This window comes from Podarcis cretensis (assembly GCF_951804945.1).
Source record: "Podarcis cretensis genome assembly, chromosome: 13".
NCBI classification, from domain to species: Eukaryota; Metazoa; Chordata; class Lepidosauria; order Squamata; family Lacertidae; genus Podarcis; species Podarcis cretensis.
Window position 1 is genome coordinate 19,275,432 of NC_137182.1, and position 18,318 is coordinate 19,293,749.

At 48.6% G+C, this 18,318-nt stretch overlaps 1 protein-coding gene across 3 annotated transcripts; it reads right to left on the reverse strand.

Moving 5' to 3' along the window:
* Positions 1-11: 11 nt before the first annotated feature.
* Positions 12-16,865, reverse strand: LIN7B (lin-7 homolog B, crumbs cell polarity complex component). Of its 3 annotated transcripts, XR_013832489.1 has the most exons (7): positions 15,148-15,380; positions 14,506-14,624; positions 12,192-12,263; positions 9,374-9,583; positions 7,807-7,970; positions 606-5,401; positions 12-460 (listed from the first exon to the last, which is right to left on the reverse strand). XR_013832489.1 is itself a non-coding variant. In XM_079950121.1 (6 exons), exons 1-6 carry the CDS (start codon positions 15,522-15,524, stop codon positions 5,380-5,382), a joined length of 618 nt encoding a protein of 205 aa, XP_079806247.1. In that variant the 5' UTR covers positions 15,525-16,865; the 3' UTR covers positions 12-5,379. The 3 variants fall into 3 exon arrangements, 2 of the variants coding, with proteins under 2 accessions (XP_079806247.1, XP_079806246.1); XM_079950121.1 differs by lacking the exon at positions 15,148-15,380 and adding an exon at positions 15,494-16,865 and having other exon boundaries at positions 12-5,401; XM_079950120.1 differs by having other exon boundaries at positions 12-5,401.
* Positions 16,866-18,318: the final 1,453 nt, after the last annotated feature.

The window sequence follows — 18,318 nt, forward strand, 5'->3', positions numbered from 1 at the left end:
GTAATACAAAGTGAGGCTTCTCAAACACTGTGCTTTACTAGTTTATTGATGTATTACACTTAAATCACACTCTTCTTTTGGAACAGCTTACACAGGAGTTCCCTGTCACTCTTCCCTTACAGCGCTGATCAACCAGTGACCTGCTAGTAGTATAATCACATGACACCCATGGGGACCGGGTAGCTGGCAAAAAAGCCCGTTGAAGTATGGGGTTCTGCTAAAGGAAGACAGATTTTCCTAGAGAGGGTTAATCAGCTATTAGGAGGAGCACAACACTTTTGGCTGAGCCTTTGGGCAAGGCGGGGTGGGGTGGGGGTTTGACTGGGTCAGGAAAAAGATATTTGCACCCCACTCTAGCAATGGCGAAGTGTTGCATGTGCTCCCCAACAACAGTGTATTATTAGGGGAGCTTAATGCCACAAGCAAGCTATTTGGTCCCTCTAAATCAGTGGTGGCCAAACTTGGCCCTCCAGCTGTTTTTGGACTACAACTCCCATCATCCCTATCTAACAGGACCAGTGGCCAGGGATGATGGGAATTGTAGTCCCCAAACAGCTGGAGGGCCAAAGTTTGGCCACCACTGCTCTAAATCAAGTGTGGCAAACCTGCAGACCTCCTGATATTTCCTGGACTATAAGTCCCATTTACTATGCCAGCTAAGGCTGATGGGAGCTGCGTCAAATCGCATCTGGGAAGCCACAGGGCTAGCCCAGTGTTTCCCAATCTTGGGTGCCCAGCTGTTTTTGGACTACAGTTCCCATCATCCCTGACCGCTGGTCTTGCTAGCTAAGGATGATGGGTGTTGTAGTCCAAAAACAGCTGGAGACCCAAGTTTGGGAAACACTGGGCTCGCCGCTCTCGTTCTTGACCAAGGCACAGCATCCTGGACCATTTCAGCAATCTGAAGAGCCAACGAGTCCAAGGGAGCCTCTGAGCTTGCGTTCTCACTCATCTAGCCTCCGTGGTGCATGGCAAATTGCTTTTAAAAAACAGAAGCCTGGGAGTGCCGTGAAACGTGTCACAGGAATATGCTGATCAGAAATGGGAATACAGAGTTTTAAACAAACCCAAAACCAATGGACAAAGGCATGAATCCAAGGAACCCCCAACAGAGACTGTGAGCATCAATAGCCAGGACCTGAAAAGTTGTATTTACCGTATTTTTCGCTCTATCGCTCTATAAGACGCACTGGACCACAAGACGCACCTAGTTTTTGGAGGAGGAAAACAAGAAAAAATATATTCTGAATCTCAGAAGCCAGAACAGCAAGAGAGATCGCTGCGCAGTGAAAGCAGCAATCCCTCTTGCTGTTCTGGCTTCTGGGATAGCTGCGCAGCCTGCATTCGCTCCATAAGACGCACACACATTTCCCTTTACTTTTTAGGAGGGAAAAAGTGAGTATTATAGAGCAAATAATACGGTATTTGCTTTTTAAGGCGCTAAAGCATATGTTCTTTTCATGACCTCCTCTCAGAGCCAAACTAGACCTGAAGTTAAAAGCCTTTTGCAATTTTTTTTTAAAAAATGCAAGTTAATTACAAAATCCTATCAGCATACTTAGGGGGCTGATAATTAACAGGATCAGAGCAGATGTAGAAAGGAAATTTAACCTTTTCCTCCCGTGCAGCAGTCTTGAAGCAAAGCCCTCTTGAACATGGCATGAGTTTGTTGAGGATGAGTGGGTAAAAACATCATCCAAAAGCAGATGAAGTGAGCCCACCACTTGTGAACCTTTAACCTGTGCACCTTCAAGTTTTACAGACATGGGAAAAATTAAAAAGAGCGCAGGGTTCCAGGAAAAATGACGTTGGGAATCCCAGCCACCACTGAAACCAATGTGTTTTGACTATACGCAACTCTGGCTTTTAGACGCGATCGCCGGAACGTAACTCCTGCATAAACTTCTGGTTTACAGCCCCAATTACAGAAGATTTTCCTCCGGACTGTGACATGGGAGGAATTCGCTCTCCATGCCTGCACTAATCCCGTTAATTATCAGCACCCTCTGCCCCCACCCCTCAAAGTTGATGCAACCTGCATTTTAAAAAACCAGCACGTCAAGTCTGTGGCTTGGCCCTGAGCCCATATTCTGCGCATACGTGGGGTGGGTCCCAGTTCTGCGAAGAAGTACAACTTGAAAGGAGGGATGTTTTTGGAAAAAACTCAGTTTTTCATTTGAGCTCAGGGGAAGTACTGTATGCAGAGAACCGATCCGGAAAAAAGCAACACCATATTCAAATAAATCTAGGCATTTACAAGGAGATTTGACACTCCTTTTGGATTATTTTATCGAATCCCAGCATCCAGGAAAATATTTCTTTTTAAATTTTTGCAATTTGACACATTTTGCCGTGGTAAATACAACCAGCTTGGACTGAACACAAGAGCTGGACAACTCTTAAGAGTTGCATTTTAGCATACAGGTGTGCTCTTGGGATTAAATGAAAGACTAGTTTGAACAGCCTGCTCAGCTATCTATTTCGCTGTAAATTAGGAAGTCGCCTTACAACAGGGGCAGAGGCTTTTCGTCCATCTGTTCCCAACCTGGGAGATTTATTTTATTTTGTTTGCACGCAGAGCCTATCAACATGAGGCTTTCGTTAGTGCACACTTCGTTTAATGCGAAGAACCTGCCTCACACAAGGTCAGAGACAATTTTGTCCATCTAGGCCTGGGTGGAGAACCTGCAATCCTCTATATCAGGCATGCAGAAACATTTCTGGGTGTTCCTGAACTACAACTCCCACCATCCACCCCTGCAGTGGCCATGCTGGCAAGGGCTTTTGGGAGTTGTGGTTCGGCAACAAATAGAGGGCTTCCCCCATCCCTGGCTTAGCATAGCAGCGTTGTCTATTCTGACCAGCAATGGCTCTTCCTGTGTCTCAGGTATCATCCGATCCTTTCAGCTGAAAAACACCAGGGCCTGAACCTATCCTGGAAGAGTCGCCCAGAGTGGCTGGGGCAAACCAGTCAGATGGGCGGGGGTACAAATAATAAAATTACTGTCAATATTATTAACTCCTGCAGGCAAAGCATGGGCTGTACCCACTGAGTTATGGGTCTTCTTCCTAAATTGCACCCTATTGACACATGAAAAAGGGAGGTTTCACGCAAACCTGTGCCAACTCCCAGCCTGGGAGACCTTTTTGCACATACTGTATTTTTCCATTTATAAGTCTATATTCCCCCCCAATTTTTTAAAGCTTAAAAGTGGGGGTCGTCTTATACATGGAATGTTGCAATTAATTATTTCTTAATTTGGGGCTCAAAAAATTGGGGTGGTCTTATACATGGGGATGTCTTATACACAGAAAAATACGGTAACTCTTTGGCTTGGCTTTCTGAATGTCACGACAAGTAACAGTGGGTTTCTCTGACCCATGCCAACTAAATCAGACTAAAGCAATCAGGTGACTTCAAGTCAGCATGGATCAGCTGAAAACTACAGGCTTTCGCATTCTGATGGGGCTGGGAGCCATGATATTTTATGTAAGCATTCTCAAATCATTATTATGCAGCTAGAGCCACAACTTCTCCCCAAAATTCACCTAAACATTACTTTTTCACAAATCCTGACCAGAGTTTCATTAAGTGCTCCACCTGCTGGTCAAAGGGTCAAACTGCACTGCAGCTTATTTCATTCTGATTTTCCCCCCTTTCTGCCAACACTCTGATGGAGCTTTTGCCCCTGGAACTAACTGAAAGCACACCAGTGCAGGTAGATAAATAGGTACCACTGTGGTGGGAAGGTAAATAGCGTTTCTGTGTGCTCTGGTTTCCCTCATGGTGTCCCCTTGTGCCAGAAGCGGCTTAGTCATGCTGGCCACATGACCCGGAAAGCTGTCTGCGGACAGGATAGTCATTTAGAGGCCTGTTAAGAGAAATCTAAAATAGAGGTCTGTTGTGATTGTTGTGGGGTAAGGGGGATTATCTCTTCTTACTTAGTATAATCTGGACAGACATTATTTACATACACGTCGTGTTATTCATAAAACTCCATAGCGTTTTGCTGTTTTTTATCTCATTAATCCTCACAGCAACTTTGCGAGGGAGGCCGTTCCAGCCCCCATTTTACAGATGGGAGAACTGAGGCTGAGTTTACACAAGTTTACCCAAAGATCGCCAGTGAGCTCTGCAGCTGAAATTATTGTGATTTCCCACATCCATATCCAACCTTGTTTTGCTTTTTTTCTTAAAAAATCACATTCTACTATGGGTTGCTATAGGAAAAAAAATGGTTTGGCTTGGTAAAGTTGTAGCCCTAGAGTCCTGGGACAGTTCTCTCCTTCCAAGGCTCTTATCAGTATTAATTGGCAAGATATCCCAAGGAACTCAAGGGCACCAAACATGGGTTTTCACTGTTCTGTCCTCACAACAACCCTGTGAGGTAGGTTAGGCTGAGGAGAGAGAGGGACAGGTGATATGGTCAGCCAGGTAGATTTGAACCCAGGCCCAAAGCCAGGGCTACACCATGCCTTCTCATCAGTGTTGGCGTTTCTGTGTCTAAGCCCTATACGGCTTAGGACCCTCGTACCTACGGGACCGCCTCTCCTGGTATGTCCCACAGAGGAACTTACGGTCTTCAAATAAAAACATCCTGAAGGTCCCAGGCCACAGAGAGGTTAGGCTGGCCTCAACCAGAGCCAGGGATTTTTCGGCTGCGGCTCCTGGTGGAACGCTCTGTCACAAGAGACTAGGGCCCTGCGGGACTTGACATCTTTCCGCAGGGCCTGCAAGACAGAGCTGTTCCACCAGGCCTTTGGTCAGGGCGCAGCCTGACTCCCTCCTTTGGCAATCTTCACAGAACTTTAGCTTAATGGTTGCCATCAATTTGATTTTAATTAATTTTTATAATGAATTGTTTTTAGAATGTTGCACTATTTTATTGTTGTTAGCCGCCCTGAGCCTGGCTTCAGCTGGGGAGGGCGGGATATAAATAAATTTTATTATTATTATTATTATTATTAGGGTGGGAGGCTGGCTAGAGAGGGGACCCCTCACCCTGCAATGGAAATGAAACCATCCCTAGAGGAGAGCATTATACGTGGGAGCTTTCCATTTTCCTCTAATTTTTTTATAGCCCTGTACATCATAGGCAGCAAAGAAGAGGCTCTTGGGGGCTTTGTGGTACTGTACCTTCTTCAGTTTCACAAAGGGTAGGGACTCGCACAGATACACAGTCACTCACACAGAACATCTTTAAATAAGAGGATTGTGGAGAATAAATACTGTACATAGGAACCCACCTCCTGGCAAAGAGGAGGAAGGCAGATAAATATGTCTCCTGCTATACAGATAAAACCATCGGGGAGGGTGCGGTGGGGTGGGGGAAAAAATCGCAGGCCAGCCCAAACAAACCAGATAGATAATGATGCAAATTATCCTCGGGACTCCAGGGATCTGAAGAAACAAAGAGAGACAAGAAATACCAACCGTGAGAGCAAGCAGGGAGGCAGGCAGCCATAAAAGAAAATTCTTAAAACTCTGAGAAAGGACTACAGTGGTGCCTCGCAAGACGAAAATAATCCGTTCCGCGAGTCTCTTCGTCTAGCGGTTTTTTCGTCTTGCGAAGCATCCCTATTAGCGGATTAGCGCTATTAGCGGCTATTAGCGGCTATTAGCGGCTTAGAAAAAGGGGGGGGGGAGGGAAAAAACTCGCAAGACTCGCAAGACGTTTTCATCTTGCGAAGCAAGCCAATAGGGAAATTCGTCTTGCGAAGCACCTCGAAAAATGGAAAACCCTTTCATCTAGCGGGTTTTTCGTCTTGAGAGGCATTCGTCTTGCGGGGCACCACTGTATTTTTTTTTTCCCATGTGGCCACTCTAGTTAACTAATGCGGGTGGTGCTGTGGGTTAAACCACAGAGCCTAGGACTTGCCGATCAGAAGGTCGGCGGTTCGAATCCCCACGACGGGGTGATCTCCCGTTGCTGGGTCCCTGCTCCTGCCAACCTAGCAGTTCGAAAGCACATCAAAAGTGCAAGTAGATAAATAGGTACCACTTCCACGATTCTGTCTGCGATTCTGCAGGTTGCGATTTGCCGCTTCTGCGCATGACGTCACTTTGCATGTCTGCTCATGCGCGAGCGGCGAAACCTGGAAGTAACCCTTTCCAGTACTTCCGGGTCACCATGGGACACAACCTGAAAACACTCAACCTGAAGCAAACGTAACATGAGGTATGACTGTAATTTGGTAATTTGGGTTTGTTTGCTTTTTTAAGTTGCCATTTACTCCTTAGATATATTTAAAATAAATGGCCCTAAATAAATTGATACTGAGGGTTCTGCACCCGGATTTCTCCTCTCTTCTGTGCCTGCCCTTTCCCCTTGCCATCACCCAACTGTGTCAATTGCAAGACGCTCTCTGGGAAGTATCAAATATTGATCTCTCTCCCTCTCTCTATAGGGACACACAGATTAATAGAAACCAGAGGCAAAGCATGTATTCCTTACCCCAGTTCTAGATTTGCACATGTTGATGAGATACCAGGAAGATTTCAACATTGGGATTTCAGATTTGATGCCGGCAATGGGGATGAGTCAGGTTCCAAAAAGAAACCCCAACTTCTCTCCCAAACCTAATGGCTGGACTTGTGTGACTCAGCTGACACTGTCAGCCACCTGGCTTCAAGCTACCGTATTTTTCGCTCTATAAGACGCACACTTCCCCCTCCAAAAATTAAGGGGAAATGTATGTGTGTCTTATGGAGTGAATGCAGGCTCCTTGGCTTCAGCGATAGCAATGCGAAGCCTCCGAAGTGCAGAGGGAGCATTCCCGCTGCGCTCCAAAGGCTTCCGGTTGCCTTCACTGAAGCCTGGAGAGCGAGAGGGGTCGGTGTGCACAGTGCCCCTTCAGCTAAGTGGGAGGACAAATGGAAGGGGCTCCATTTCTCCTGCCGCTTCGCTGAAGGGGCACTGCGCAGAGAGGGGGAGATTTTTTTCTCCTTGTTCTCCCCCTCTAAAACAAGGTGTGTCCTATGGTCGGGTGCATCCTATACAGCGAAAAATACGGTACACCTGCTGCCATCTCACCTTCCAGGTGTGGCAGCCCCGCCCTCTTCTGCCCCTGGCCACCCAAACTATCCCCTGGGAGAACCACTTGGAAAGCCCCATTTCCCGTCCCGTCACGTCCGGGACGTGAAGAAGAGTTAAGAGCCTCGGATATAAGATCTCCAGGTTGATGGACTGTCTGGAGTTGACAGAAGGGATGGCAGAGGCCGAGACCAGGGAGAGGAGACGGTGGAAGAAGATTGGAATTTAAAGTTTATATTTGGGAATTTTGTAAAAATTTAATGAGGGAGAGAAAAATCGTGGAATGAAATTCTTATGACCCTAGTAGAAATTTTTTAAGAGATTAAGTTCAAATAGATATATTAATTTTAAGGAGAAATAAGATTTTTTAAAAAAGTAAAAACGGATTGTTAATAGGTGAAAGAAGAGAATGTAAAATTATAGTACATTAAGATAGATTATAAGGACAAAATAAAGAGGGAAAGGATTTGCTGAAATATTTAACTGAATTAGAATACAAAAAAGGGAGGTGGGAGGAGGTCAAGGAAACAAGCAAATGAAAGATATATTATGTGAAGGTTTGATGTGTTTTTTGCTTTTGTTTTTCCTTTTTTCTCAATCTTTTTTCTTTTTTTTCTTTCTTTTTTATTTTTATTGTATTCTTTTTATTGTGATACATTGTTTTGTTTTTAGTTTAATTTGGTGTCTTTCTGTTTTATCTGTAACCTTTAAAACCTCAATAAATATTATTATTTTTTAAAAAAGAAAGCCCCATTTCCCGGCCCGCTCTTACGAGTAGCTGTTATGCTGCTGCCGGCGCCGCGCCGTCCGCATCTTCTCAAAGCGCGCCTCCATTTCTTCGAGTACTTTGGGCGTGTAACGCACAACCAGCTTCACGGTACCCTGGGCTGCTTTCAGGAGCTCCACCGCCCGCTCGTGTTGCTCGCCCTCCACACTCTGCAGGAAACAAGGAAGAAAAGCAATGCCACAAGAGCAGTAAGTGCATTTCCTGATTCAAGACTCCACCTTTCGCCTCCCATCGTCACTGCTGAGGTCTGTGAGAAGCAGCCGTCCCTGCCTCAAATGATGTATTTACGCAAGCAGGACTAGCAGCAAAATGCTGCAGTGTGAAGCCAGCCCCGTTTTCCCTCTCCTTAAATGGCTCAGGACCACAACACCTCAAGGACTGCCTGTCTCCATAAGAACCTACCCGGACCCTGAGATCATCTTCCAAGGGCCTCCATCGTGTGCCTCCTCCTTGAGAGGTCCAGAGGGTGGCAACATGAGAACGGGGCCTCCTCTGCAGTGGCTCCCCGTCTGTGGAATGCTCTCCCCAGGGAAGTTCGCCTGGCGCCTTCATTATACACCTTCAGGCACCAGGCAAAAACGTTCCTCTTTAACCAGGCCTTTGGCTGATTGACACCCAATGCCCTTTTAAAATGTGTCGGGGAGAGGGGATTATTGGTTTGTTTCTGATCTTTTTATTACAGTGGTACCTCGGTTTTCGAACATAATCCATTCCGGAAGACCGTTCAACTTCCAAGGCATGTTCAAAAACTGAAGCAGTTACTTCTGGATTTACGGAGTTCGAAAACCGAAATGTTAATCAACGGAGAAGTTCGAAAACTGAGGTCCCACTATATTTCTTATTTTATTTTATTGCGATTTGATGTTGTGAACCACCCTGAGATCTATCTATAAATAATAAGGAAAAAAATAACTATCAGCTGGAATAAACCTCCAGATGAACAGCACATGTTTTTTTGGAAACCATGTAATTTTATGTATTAAAGGTAAAGGGACCCCTGACCATTAGGTCCAGTTGTGGCCGACTCTGGGGTTGCAGTGCTCATCTCACTTTACTGGCCGAGGGAGCCAGCGTACAGCTTCCGGGTCATGTGGTCAGCATGACTAAGCCGCTTCTGGTGAACCAGAGCAGCGCACAGAAACGCTGTTTACCTTCCCGTGGGAGCGGTACCTATTTATCTACTTGCACTTTGACGTGCTTTCGAACTGCTAGGTTGGCAGGAGCTGGGACCGAGCAATGGGAGCTCACCCCGTCGCAGGGATTCGAACTGCTGACCTTCTGATCGGCAAGTCCTAGGCTCTGTGGTTTAACCCACAGCGCCACCCGCCTCCCAATTTTATGTATTATGTCTATATAAAATCAACAACACATGTGCAACCACAAATAAAATCAGCCAATCAGCATTCTGCAATTGACTGAGCACGCTCTGCACCTCCAGAGTTGTTTTGGATCTCCACCCACCCCATCTATTTCCGCTTCCAGCAAACCCTTATCCCGCTTCCATACACCACAAAAGCAACCTTTCGTATCGCCTGCCCCCCAATATACACACCACGCCATTGACCGACAGCAACTGATCTCCTCGCTTGAGGCCGCCGTGGCGGTCAGCCACGCCCCCTGGGATGATGCGGGAGATGTAGATGGGCGAGTTCTGCTCCTTGCCTCCCATGATATTGAAGCCCAGGCCTTCGTCTGTCTTGGGCAGTTCCACAACCCGTGGGTGCGCATGGCCTTCGCTTGCTGCGAAAGCAGCCACCGTCGCCTGGATATGGGGAGGAAGCAGAGAAGATTCTGCACCAGTATTTAGGACTGTTTCGAAGACTTCTTTAAAAGTCAGTGGCAACACCCTTCCCCTTGTGCCCCAATTCCCTCGGGTGTTCGTTTCCGACTCATCCCTCATCATCTCTCTTTGAAGGTGACCCAGAAACTACAACTAATCCAGAATACAGCAGCTAGACTGGTGACTGGGAGCAGCCACCGGGACCACATAACACCGGTCCTGAGAGATCTGCATTGGCTCCCAGTACGTTTCCGAGCACAATTCAAAGTGTCGGTGCTGACCTTTAAAGCCCTAAATGGCCTTGGTCCTGTACACCCGAAGGAGCGTCTCCACCCCCATTGTTCAGCCCAGACACTGAGGTCCAGCTCCGAGGGCCTTCTGGCAGTTCCCTCATTATGAGAAGTGAGGTTACAGGGAACCAGACAGAGGGCCTTCTCGGTAGTGGTGCCCACCCTGTGGAAGCGCTCCCATCAGATGTCAAGGAAATAAATATCTTTAAAAGACATCTGAAGGCAGCCCTGTTTACGGAAGTTTTTAATGCTGTATTGTTTTTAACACTCAATTGGGAGCCGCCCAGAGTGGCTGGGGAAACTCAGCCAGATGGGTGGGGTATAAATAAATCATCATCATCATCATCATCATCATCATCATTATTATTATATCATCATCTATATTATATGCTGGCTATCTAACTGGGTTTCCCCAGCCACTGCCAAATTACTCAAATTAACCTATGTGTACCCAGGGTTCTGCATATTCCATGCTAAACATTAGTAAATAAAATCAGTGCCAAGATAAACTGAATTTTACAACCCCATATAAATTATGCAGATTGCTCAGCTACCATGTCATCACTTATGTTGTAAGACTTATTCTTTCTTTTCTTTTTCAAGTTACTGGGGCAGGCGCTACACAGGGCCCTGAAGCCTCACTTCCAATAACTGGAAAACGTATTTGTCCCCAAACTTTCAAGCATATATTTGGGGCTATAAGGACTAGAAACTTGCTTTTTTAAAAAAGAAATGAAAGCAGAGAATCTCAGAAATTAGATTTTGAAACTACAGTAACATTCTGTGTTCCCCCTCCAACCCCTACAAAACTGTGGCACACATACAGTCTTGTATTCCCCATCACTTCCTCCTCCCTCCTCCTCATCTTTTCCTTTTGTGCCATGCCTTTTAGATTGCAATCTTGCACACATAAGGACAACATACTTTCCTGTTGCTTTTACTCATCTTATGCAAGCCGCTTTAGAACACTATCAAGCAGAAGAGCACAGGGAGACCACTTTATAAACAGCCCATTTCTAGCAATTTTCACATCATATTTGAAATGCAGATATTAGTTCTAAGGAAGCTTCATTCAGTTGACCACCCTGTTTCCAGGTGCTTCAGGGAAGCCAAAAGCAAGGCAAAACAGCCCTCTCCTGCTGTTGTTCCCAGCAAACTGGTACCCTAAGAGGTATATTGCCTCCAGACCCAAGGGGTACATATAGCCATTATGTCTAATAGCCACTGAAAGTCTCTTTGCTTCCCGAGTTGGTCTAATCCCCTTCTAAAGCTATTTAATCAGGGCCGGACTAAGCTGTTTTTCCCTCGTCCCAGCCCCACGTCAAGGTGCTTGCAGCCAAAGGCCGGTCAAGTTATTTTGACACCCGACGCACAAAACTCCTACTGGTACCTCTCCCTGGGTGTACAACCATCGCATAGTAAATAATAGTTTAAAAATGCCCTGCGAAACTAAATATCAGGTTGCTGTAATTCCGTGACATTGAAAATGAGCTGTCTGAGGCATCTGCCTCACTCTGTCTAATGAAAGGGCCGGTCCACAGCCTTTTAAGCAGTGTTAGAAACTCAGCTATATAAGTTAGGCACCAAATGGCTCCTTAAACCAGGGTCACAGTCGCCAAAACGGAATGCTTAGTTGATTTTGGGGCAAGACAGCTCGGAAGCAGTATTTTTCAATACGACTTTGTGGTTGGTTCCTGAAATTCATTCTGATTGTGCAGTTAAAATATAACGGATTTAATTCTACAGGATGTGCTGCTAGTGTGTGGAAACAGCCAAGATCCAAGGTTCACCAGGCAGGCATCTCCAGATGGTGGAGATGTCAAGCACCATCCTGGCACCTGGGAAAGTCTGATGCAAAACGCGCCTGGCTAATTTCGAACATTGCTTTAAAGCTATTTAGCACCATTACAGCAAATTCAGTAAGTTGAATGAAATATGAATTCTATGAAAAAGTCAGGAGAACTAGCAACTTCAGACCAAGCGTTGCACAAGAATTCTAAGGAACAGAATGATTTTTTTTAAAATAGTGCAGTATCGAAATCTGCAGTTGAAACCAACGCCGTTTTGAAACCACTGGTTAAAATCAGTGCAGCTTTGAAAGGTTCAGCCAGCCACCTCTGTTCAAAATGGCATCTGGCTGGATCCAAACATAAACCAAAATCATATTGCTTGATCATGCAAAATTTGGTTAACATGTTTTAAGAGGAATCACAACAAGCAGGCAAACAACTTCCCAAAATACATAGCAGGTGGTGGGAACCTACACAACTGGAAGCAAAGCAACAGGTTTCTTCTCATACCTTAGCCGTGGCATGCGCCCGAATTTCAGCACTCCCCGTGATATCCAGTGTGTCGTACAACTGCTCATAGACCTGTCCATAAAAGAGACAATAAAGGGGGGGAGGGTCAGGGAGATTTGTCCAGAGTTGATACCATTTGGAAGACAGATGCTGAGGAGGATACTTGAAAGAAGCATCTGCTGTGGAATGGGAATATGGGATGGACTGAACAGGAGATAAGAGAGCATGGAAACAAGACGGGGGGCGGGGAGAGCAGGTAGAACCAGTGGCGTAGTGTGGGGGTGCAGGGGGGGCCAGCCGCACCGGGCGCAACATTTGGGGGGGGCGCGCTCGCACTCGCAGCTCTCTGCCCCTACCTGGCTCACTCACTCTCTCACACTGCAGTGCTAGCTGTGCGAATCCGATCCGAGCTGCCGGATCGCCGCCCACTGTGGAGGGGGAGGGTGCCAGGCGTGTGTTGCGGTGCGGAGCGGAGAGAGAGCGAGGGAGGGACTATCTGGGGGAGGGACAGTGCAGCAGCCGCCCAGCGCAGCGCTGAGCGCGGGAGAGAACCACACCCGACCAGCCCAGGCAGCAGCAAGAAGCAGCTGGCAGCGGCGGCAGGTTAGGGGTTAGGGGCGCAAATTACTTGCCTTGCCCCGGGTTAGGGGGCGCAAATTACTTGCCTTGCCCCGGGTGCTGACAACCCACGCTATGCCGCTGGGTAGAACATCTCCTTTCATGGTGCTATGTTTTTATGATTCAGTACTCAGTACCTCCGAGTAGACATGAGAAATAACCCAGTCTGAATCCCTGGCGAGCTGCAGCCTGCCAGTGTAAACAATACAGTGGATGCTCGGGTTGCGAACGCGATCCGTGCGGGGATGCACGTTCGCAACCCGCGTCTTAGCATGCATGGGTTGTGATTCGGTGCTTCTGTGCATAGTGCAATTTAGCGTTTCTGCGCATGTGCAACCGCCGAAACATGGAAGTAACCTGTTCCAGTACTTCCGGGTCCGCAGTGGTCCACAACCCCCAAAAAACGCAACCTGAAGCGTCTGTAACCTGAGGTATGACTGTAATGCTCTAGATGGGACCTATGGTCTGAGTAAATATATAAGGCTGCTTCCCATCTTCCTAATACAGTGGTACCTCAGGTTACAGATGCTTCAGGTTACAGACTCTGCTAAACCAGAAATAGTACCTCGGGCTAAGAACTTTGCTTCAGGATGAGAACAGAAATCATGTGGCGGCAGTGGAAGGCCCCATTAGCTAAAGTGGTGCTTCAGGTTAAGAACAGTTTCAGGTTAAGAACAGACCTCCGGAACGAGTTAAGTTCTTAACCTGAGGTACCACTGCATTGGCTTTGAGGGGATACAGAAGGGATTAGGAGTGTTTAAAGGAGAGTCCAGACAGAGGCCACTTCAGACATTTTCCTGTGTGAGGCAGCAAGTGGTGTCAGCCCCCCCTCCTATAAAAGATGCACAGTGCACCAAGGCCCATCAAGTTATTTCGCCACCTGAGGCAGGAAAATCCCACAAGCACCTCTCCCCTTTGCCTAGCGTTAAAAGCGCAAATAATAATAAAGCTAAGTAACTAATGATTTGAAGCTCTTTTTAGGAAACCTCAAATCAGCTCTCTGAGGTGAGCAAATAACAGTAGGGCCGCCTTGGTTCAGAGGCGGAGTTAGGGAGTGTAACTGGTTTGCCCGGCCTGAGTGGGCGCTGCAAGAAATCATAAAAATCATGGAGTTGGAAGGGACCCTGAGGACCATCTAGTCCAACCCCCTGAAATGCAGCTGTCCCATCCAGGTGTTATGATCACAGTGCTCTAACCAACTGAGCCATCCAGGCACGAGATGATGCAGAGCGGAAGGCCAGAGGCTAGATGCACCAAATCAGTGGCGTAGCGTGGGGGGTGCAGGGGGGGCCGGGCGCACCAGGTGCAACATCTGGGGGTTAGGGTTAGGGGGCGCAAATCCACGGGTTAGGGGGTGCAAATTACTTGCCTTGCCCCGGGTGCTGACAACCCACGCTACGCTACTGCACCAAATTTTGGCATTGTGCTGAAATTTGAAAGCCCCAAGTCTGCCACTGCCTGATTGCAAACATAGGACAAAGGTCGGGGTGACAGGGGAGTGACAAGAGGCCAGATGCGTGTGACACAGGTGCAACTCGCAGTGACAGGTGGGGGAAGTGGGTGACGAACTGGTCTAGAGGAAGAAGGCCAGGCAAGGAGCGCGGGAAAGGAGAGGAGGGGAGGAGAGACGAAAGTATAAACGAAGGAAAGGAGAAGCGTCTGCCAAGGAAGGACCTAGGAAGAGTCGCTCGCTCACCTCCCTGATGGCCGAGCAGAATTTGCTCTGCAACACCCTCTGAAGGGCTTGGAGTTTCTGAGGCGGCACCTCCCCGCTGCGCTGCAGCCGCTCCAGCAGTTCAACCGCCCGCGCCACATCTGAGGAGAGGGAGAAGAGGCGGCGGGGTTGTCAGCCGAGCGGGAGGAAGCCCCGGGCCGCCTCGGCGAACAGCGCCACGCGCTCGCTTCCCTTGCGCTCTCGCCGCGCGTAAAGGAGAGCGCGCGAAAGCGAAGATCCAGGCGAGCTGCGAGGAAGCAGCTCCGATCTCCTCCTCAGCAGCCATGCCGAGCAAGGGAGGGAGGGAGGGAGGGAGAAAGGAAGGAAGGACCCACCCGCCACCTCCATCTTTCCGCGGGATCTCGCCTTCCCGCGCGCGCCCCGGCGATGCTCTCTTCCCTCCCCGCCATGCCCCGGGGACGCAGCGAGGGCGCACGGCTCTTGCTCGCTTTCGTGCGTCGGAGCTGGCCGATCCATCCGCCCCGATCCTCCTCCTCCTCCTCCATGTACGCGGGAATCTCCCCCTTCCAGCCCCCCGCCGATCTCTCCCACTCCAGGCCAAGAGATGCCCACCCCCCTCCAAGACCATGTCTCCCCTCCTTCTCCACCGCCGGCGCAGCTTACCCCTCTCCAGCCCCAGAGGCTCGGCCAGCGCTGCCATCTTCGCTCTTGCGAAGCCCCACCGCCGCCGCCTCTCGCACGTCAACGCGCGGAGAGCGGCGAGGGGAGGGAAGAGGGCTTTGCAACCTGATACGCCGCAGCCCTGCCCGCTGGGCTGCTGGTGCGCGTGTCTGCCGCGGCACGTGCGGAGGGCGCCCGGCCCCCTCCCGTGCACCGCTTAGGCCCGGCGGCCAGGAGATGCGCCCGGGCCGCGCCGCACAAACGCCCGAGCGAAGCAGCCCGAGGAGGAGCCATCATCCTGCGCGCGCCTCTCCACGGATCCCCCCCCCCTCCTTTTCCACCTACGTACCGCGTCCGACCCGCAGCCGGTGAGGCACCATGGTGGACTGGCCCGGCGAGATCCTTGGTCGTTGCAGCAGCAGCGCGAGGCGACGAGGGAGATCCGCTCACCGCTGCATCCCCTTCCACGCGTGCTCCCACCCGTGCAGGATGCGCAGCGACTTCCTTTTCTCCACCCCCACCCCGCGAGAGTGCCTTACGCGGATGTTAGCATCGCTATTAAAGCGCATCGCAGGTGAATCAGCGCTTTGAACTTGCCACTTCTAGGCGCCTTTGAAGAATCTGACGCAACCCAACCTCCTCGCAGAAGTCCCGTGCCTTGCGCACACGTTTATTACACAGGTTTGGAAAGCGTTGAACAGGAAAATATCTTTGTTAATGTTTCAGGCCTCTTTCCTGAAGCTCGCACTCAGAGCGAAGTGGAAAGCGGTGGTCCTGTCAGCAGGTGACTCTCATTGTGTCGTTTTCCCCCCTTTTAATTTATCCAGCTGGTCTCAAGTATTTTTTATAGTGGGCGATTGTGTAATGAAAAGCTAACGGCAAACACCTGACAAACATGTTACATTTGCACAAACTATCTGGAGCATAAAAATTATACACGCTGGATTTCAATAGGATATATGGGAAGGTAGACGACATCCAAGATGGGCTGCATTGCAGAATTCAGGATGCAAGAGCCATTTCTCTTCCCCACTGAATCATGCAGATCCCACGGGTTGAACTGCTATCACCCTCTATTGCACAAGATGGATGTGAAGATCAAATGGAGGAAGCAATCACGTTTACCAAAATTAGCTCCCTGGATAAATTTTATTTAACAAAATTTTCTGCTCGACTATAAGAAAACCACTTACCCACAGTGCCTCCATCTTGCTAGGGTTCAAGTTCAGCTTATTTTCACTCATTCATCCCATCAGTGCATCCAGGTACTGACTGGTCCAGGGCCTGCAAGGCCTCCCGATATAGATGTTATGGAGAAACAGGGCTGAGTGGAAGAGATTGTGAAGAGCGCTAAAAGGACCTCTCCAAACTGAGGGAATGGGCAGTAACATGGCAAATGCAATTCAATGTGACATAATGCAATTCATGTCACATAAACATTCATGGGGTGACTGACCAGGAACGAGACCTTGGATAGCTTGATGAAGTTGTTGATCCATTGGGGTGGCAGCTGTGAATAAGCTACTTCCACATCAGGAATCATTAGGACAGGAATTGAAAAACAAAACTGCTGATATTAAAGAAAGCTATGGTGTGGCATTTGGAATACAGTGTACAGTTCTGGTCATCTCACAATATTGTAGAGCTGGAGGTGGTTCAGAAAAGGGCAACCAAAATGATCAGGGGTGGAGCAGTTCTCTTATGAGAGAAAGTTGCAGTGTTTGGAGAGGTAAGAGGTGACATGATTGAGATTTACAAATTCATGCATGGCATGGAGAAAGTGTATAGTGAAGTTTTTCTTCCTCTCTGCAATGGCCATCCAATGCAGCTGAATGTTTAAAGATTATGGGCAGACAAAAGAAAGTACTGGTACTTCTCCACACAGTACAGTAAAACTATGGAACTCATGGTTGCAGGAGGCAGTCATGGCCAACTTGGAAGAGCGTTAAATAAACTTACGTTGGCTATGCTCTGCCTCCAGAAGCAGTATCCTTGAATTATCAGTTGCTGGAGATAATACTAATACCCCACCCGTCTGGCTGGGTTTCCGCAGACACTGCAGGTGGCTTCCAGAAACTTGTGCTTGGGTCCTGCTTGTGGGTTTCCCACAGGCATCTGGGTGGCCACTGTGAGAACTGACCCAACATCCTTGCAAAGAAATTGCCACTACTAGTCCAAACCTTCGGGGGTAAAGACTCCATCAAGGGTGTGCCCTTCCAAACCTTTGAATGTTGGACCAATGAGACAGCCCCATGGTTGTCATGTGACCATGACTGGCCCAGCAGCAGAATCCACATGGATACTGAAGTCATCCAGGACTATTGTCCTATGATCCTCTTTACACCATGTCGGACACCACCTCTGCCAGCTTGGTTAGGGATGCCACTGGGCAACAGGGTGGCCAGTAGATCAGCAGCTCCCCCAATTTGTCTTTCGAGCCCACCACCAGATGCAGACCTCTAAGACCACCCCTACATCAAGAGGTATTCTGGTAAAGGAGATAGTGCTTCTATGATAGCCAACACTCTCTCTCTTGACCCAGTCCAGACTTGTGTTGTATTTAGTACCCAGATGGGCACAGCTGAGTCAGGTCAGTGGCACCCAGTGCACCCCCTTCACCCGCAATTAAGTCATAGATGAGCATGGTCCTATTGTGGCATTCATTTATAAGACCACCAAACCAGAGGAGCCAGTAACCTCTGAAGAAGTAGGAAGGCTGCAACAGGGGGCCATTTCCGTCCCAGATGGTGGTAAGCCCTTCCATTCTAACTATAACTTCCCTGGCCCACCACCACTGAAACTGGGGCATCTTCTCAACTCCCTGCTATCTGCTGACCCAGATACAACTTAGTGCCATTATTAAGTGTCACCTACAAAGCTGGGAGATTAGGCCACAAGCCAAGTAGAAAGTGCATGCCATACTCCTCTTTGCCTCACTCAAGGGGAACCTGCCAAACAAAAATTCCCCTTCCTCCAGGCTATTGCCAGGTCATGGGCCTGTCTCCTACAATGCTTGACCTACAATTTCCTATCTTGATTGACGGCCGCGTGCCCCTTTACCTCCCCAAAGGCAGCAACCCCACCACAGTCAACTCTGCCAGATGTTGTCAAGTCTGCTGCTACAGTAAGGCAGGCTCTGGACCACCCCCATGCCTTAGCTGACAGGCAGTCAGT

Bases quoted from the DNA above. Each gene is read 5' to 3' on its own strand.
- LIN7B (XM_079950120.1), bottom strand. From the start codon at position 15,184: ATGGCAGCGCTGGCCGAGCCTCTGGGGCTGGAGAGGG. The intron at 7,971-9,373 runs GTGTGTATATTG...TGTTTCCTGCAG, and splicing joins TGCTGTCGGTCAATGGCGTG to AGTGTGGAGGGCGAGCAACA. The intron at 5,402-7,806 runs GTAAGAGCGGGC...TTGTTTCTTCAG, and splicing joins CAGCAGCATAACAGCTACTC to ATCCCTGGAGTCCCGAGGAT.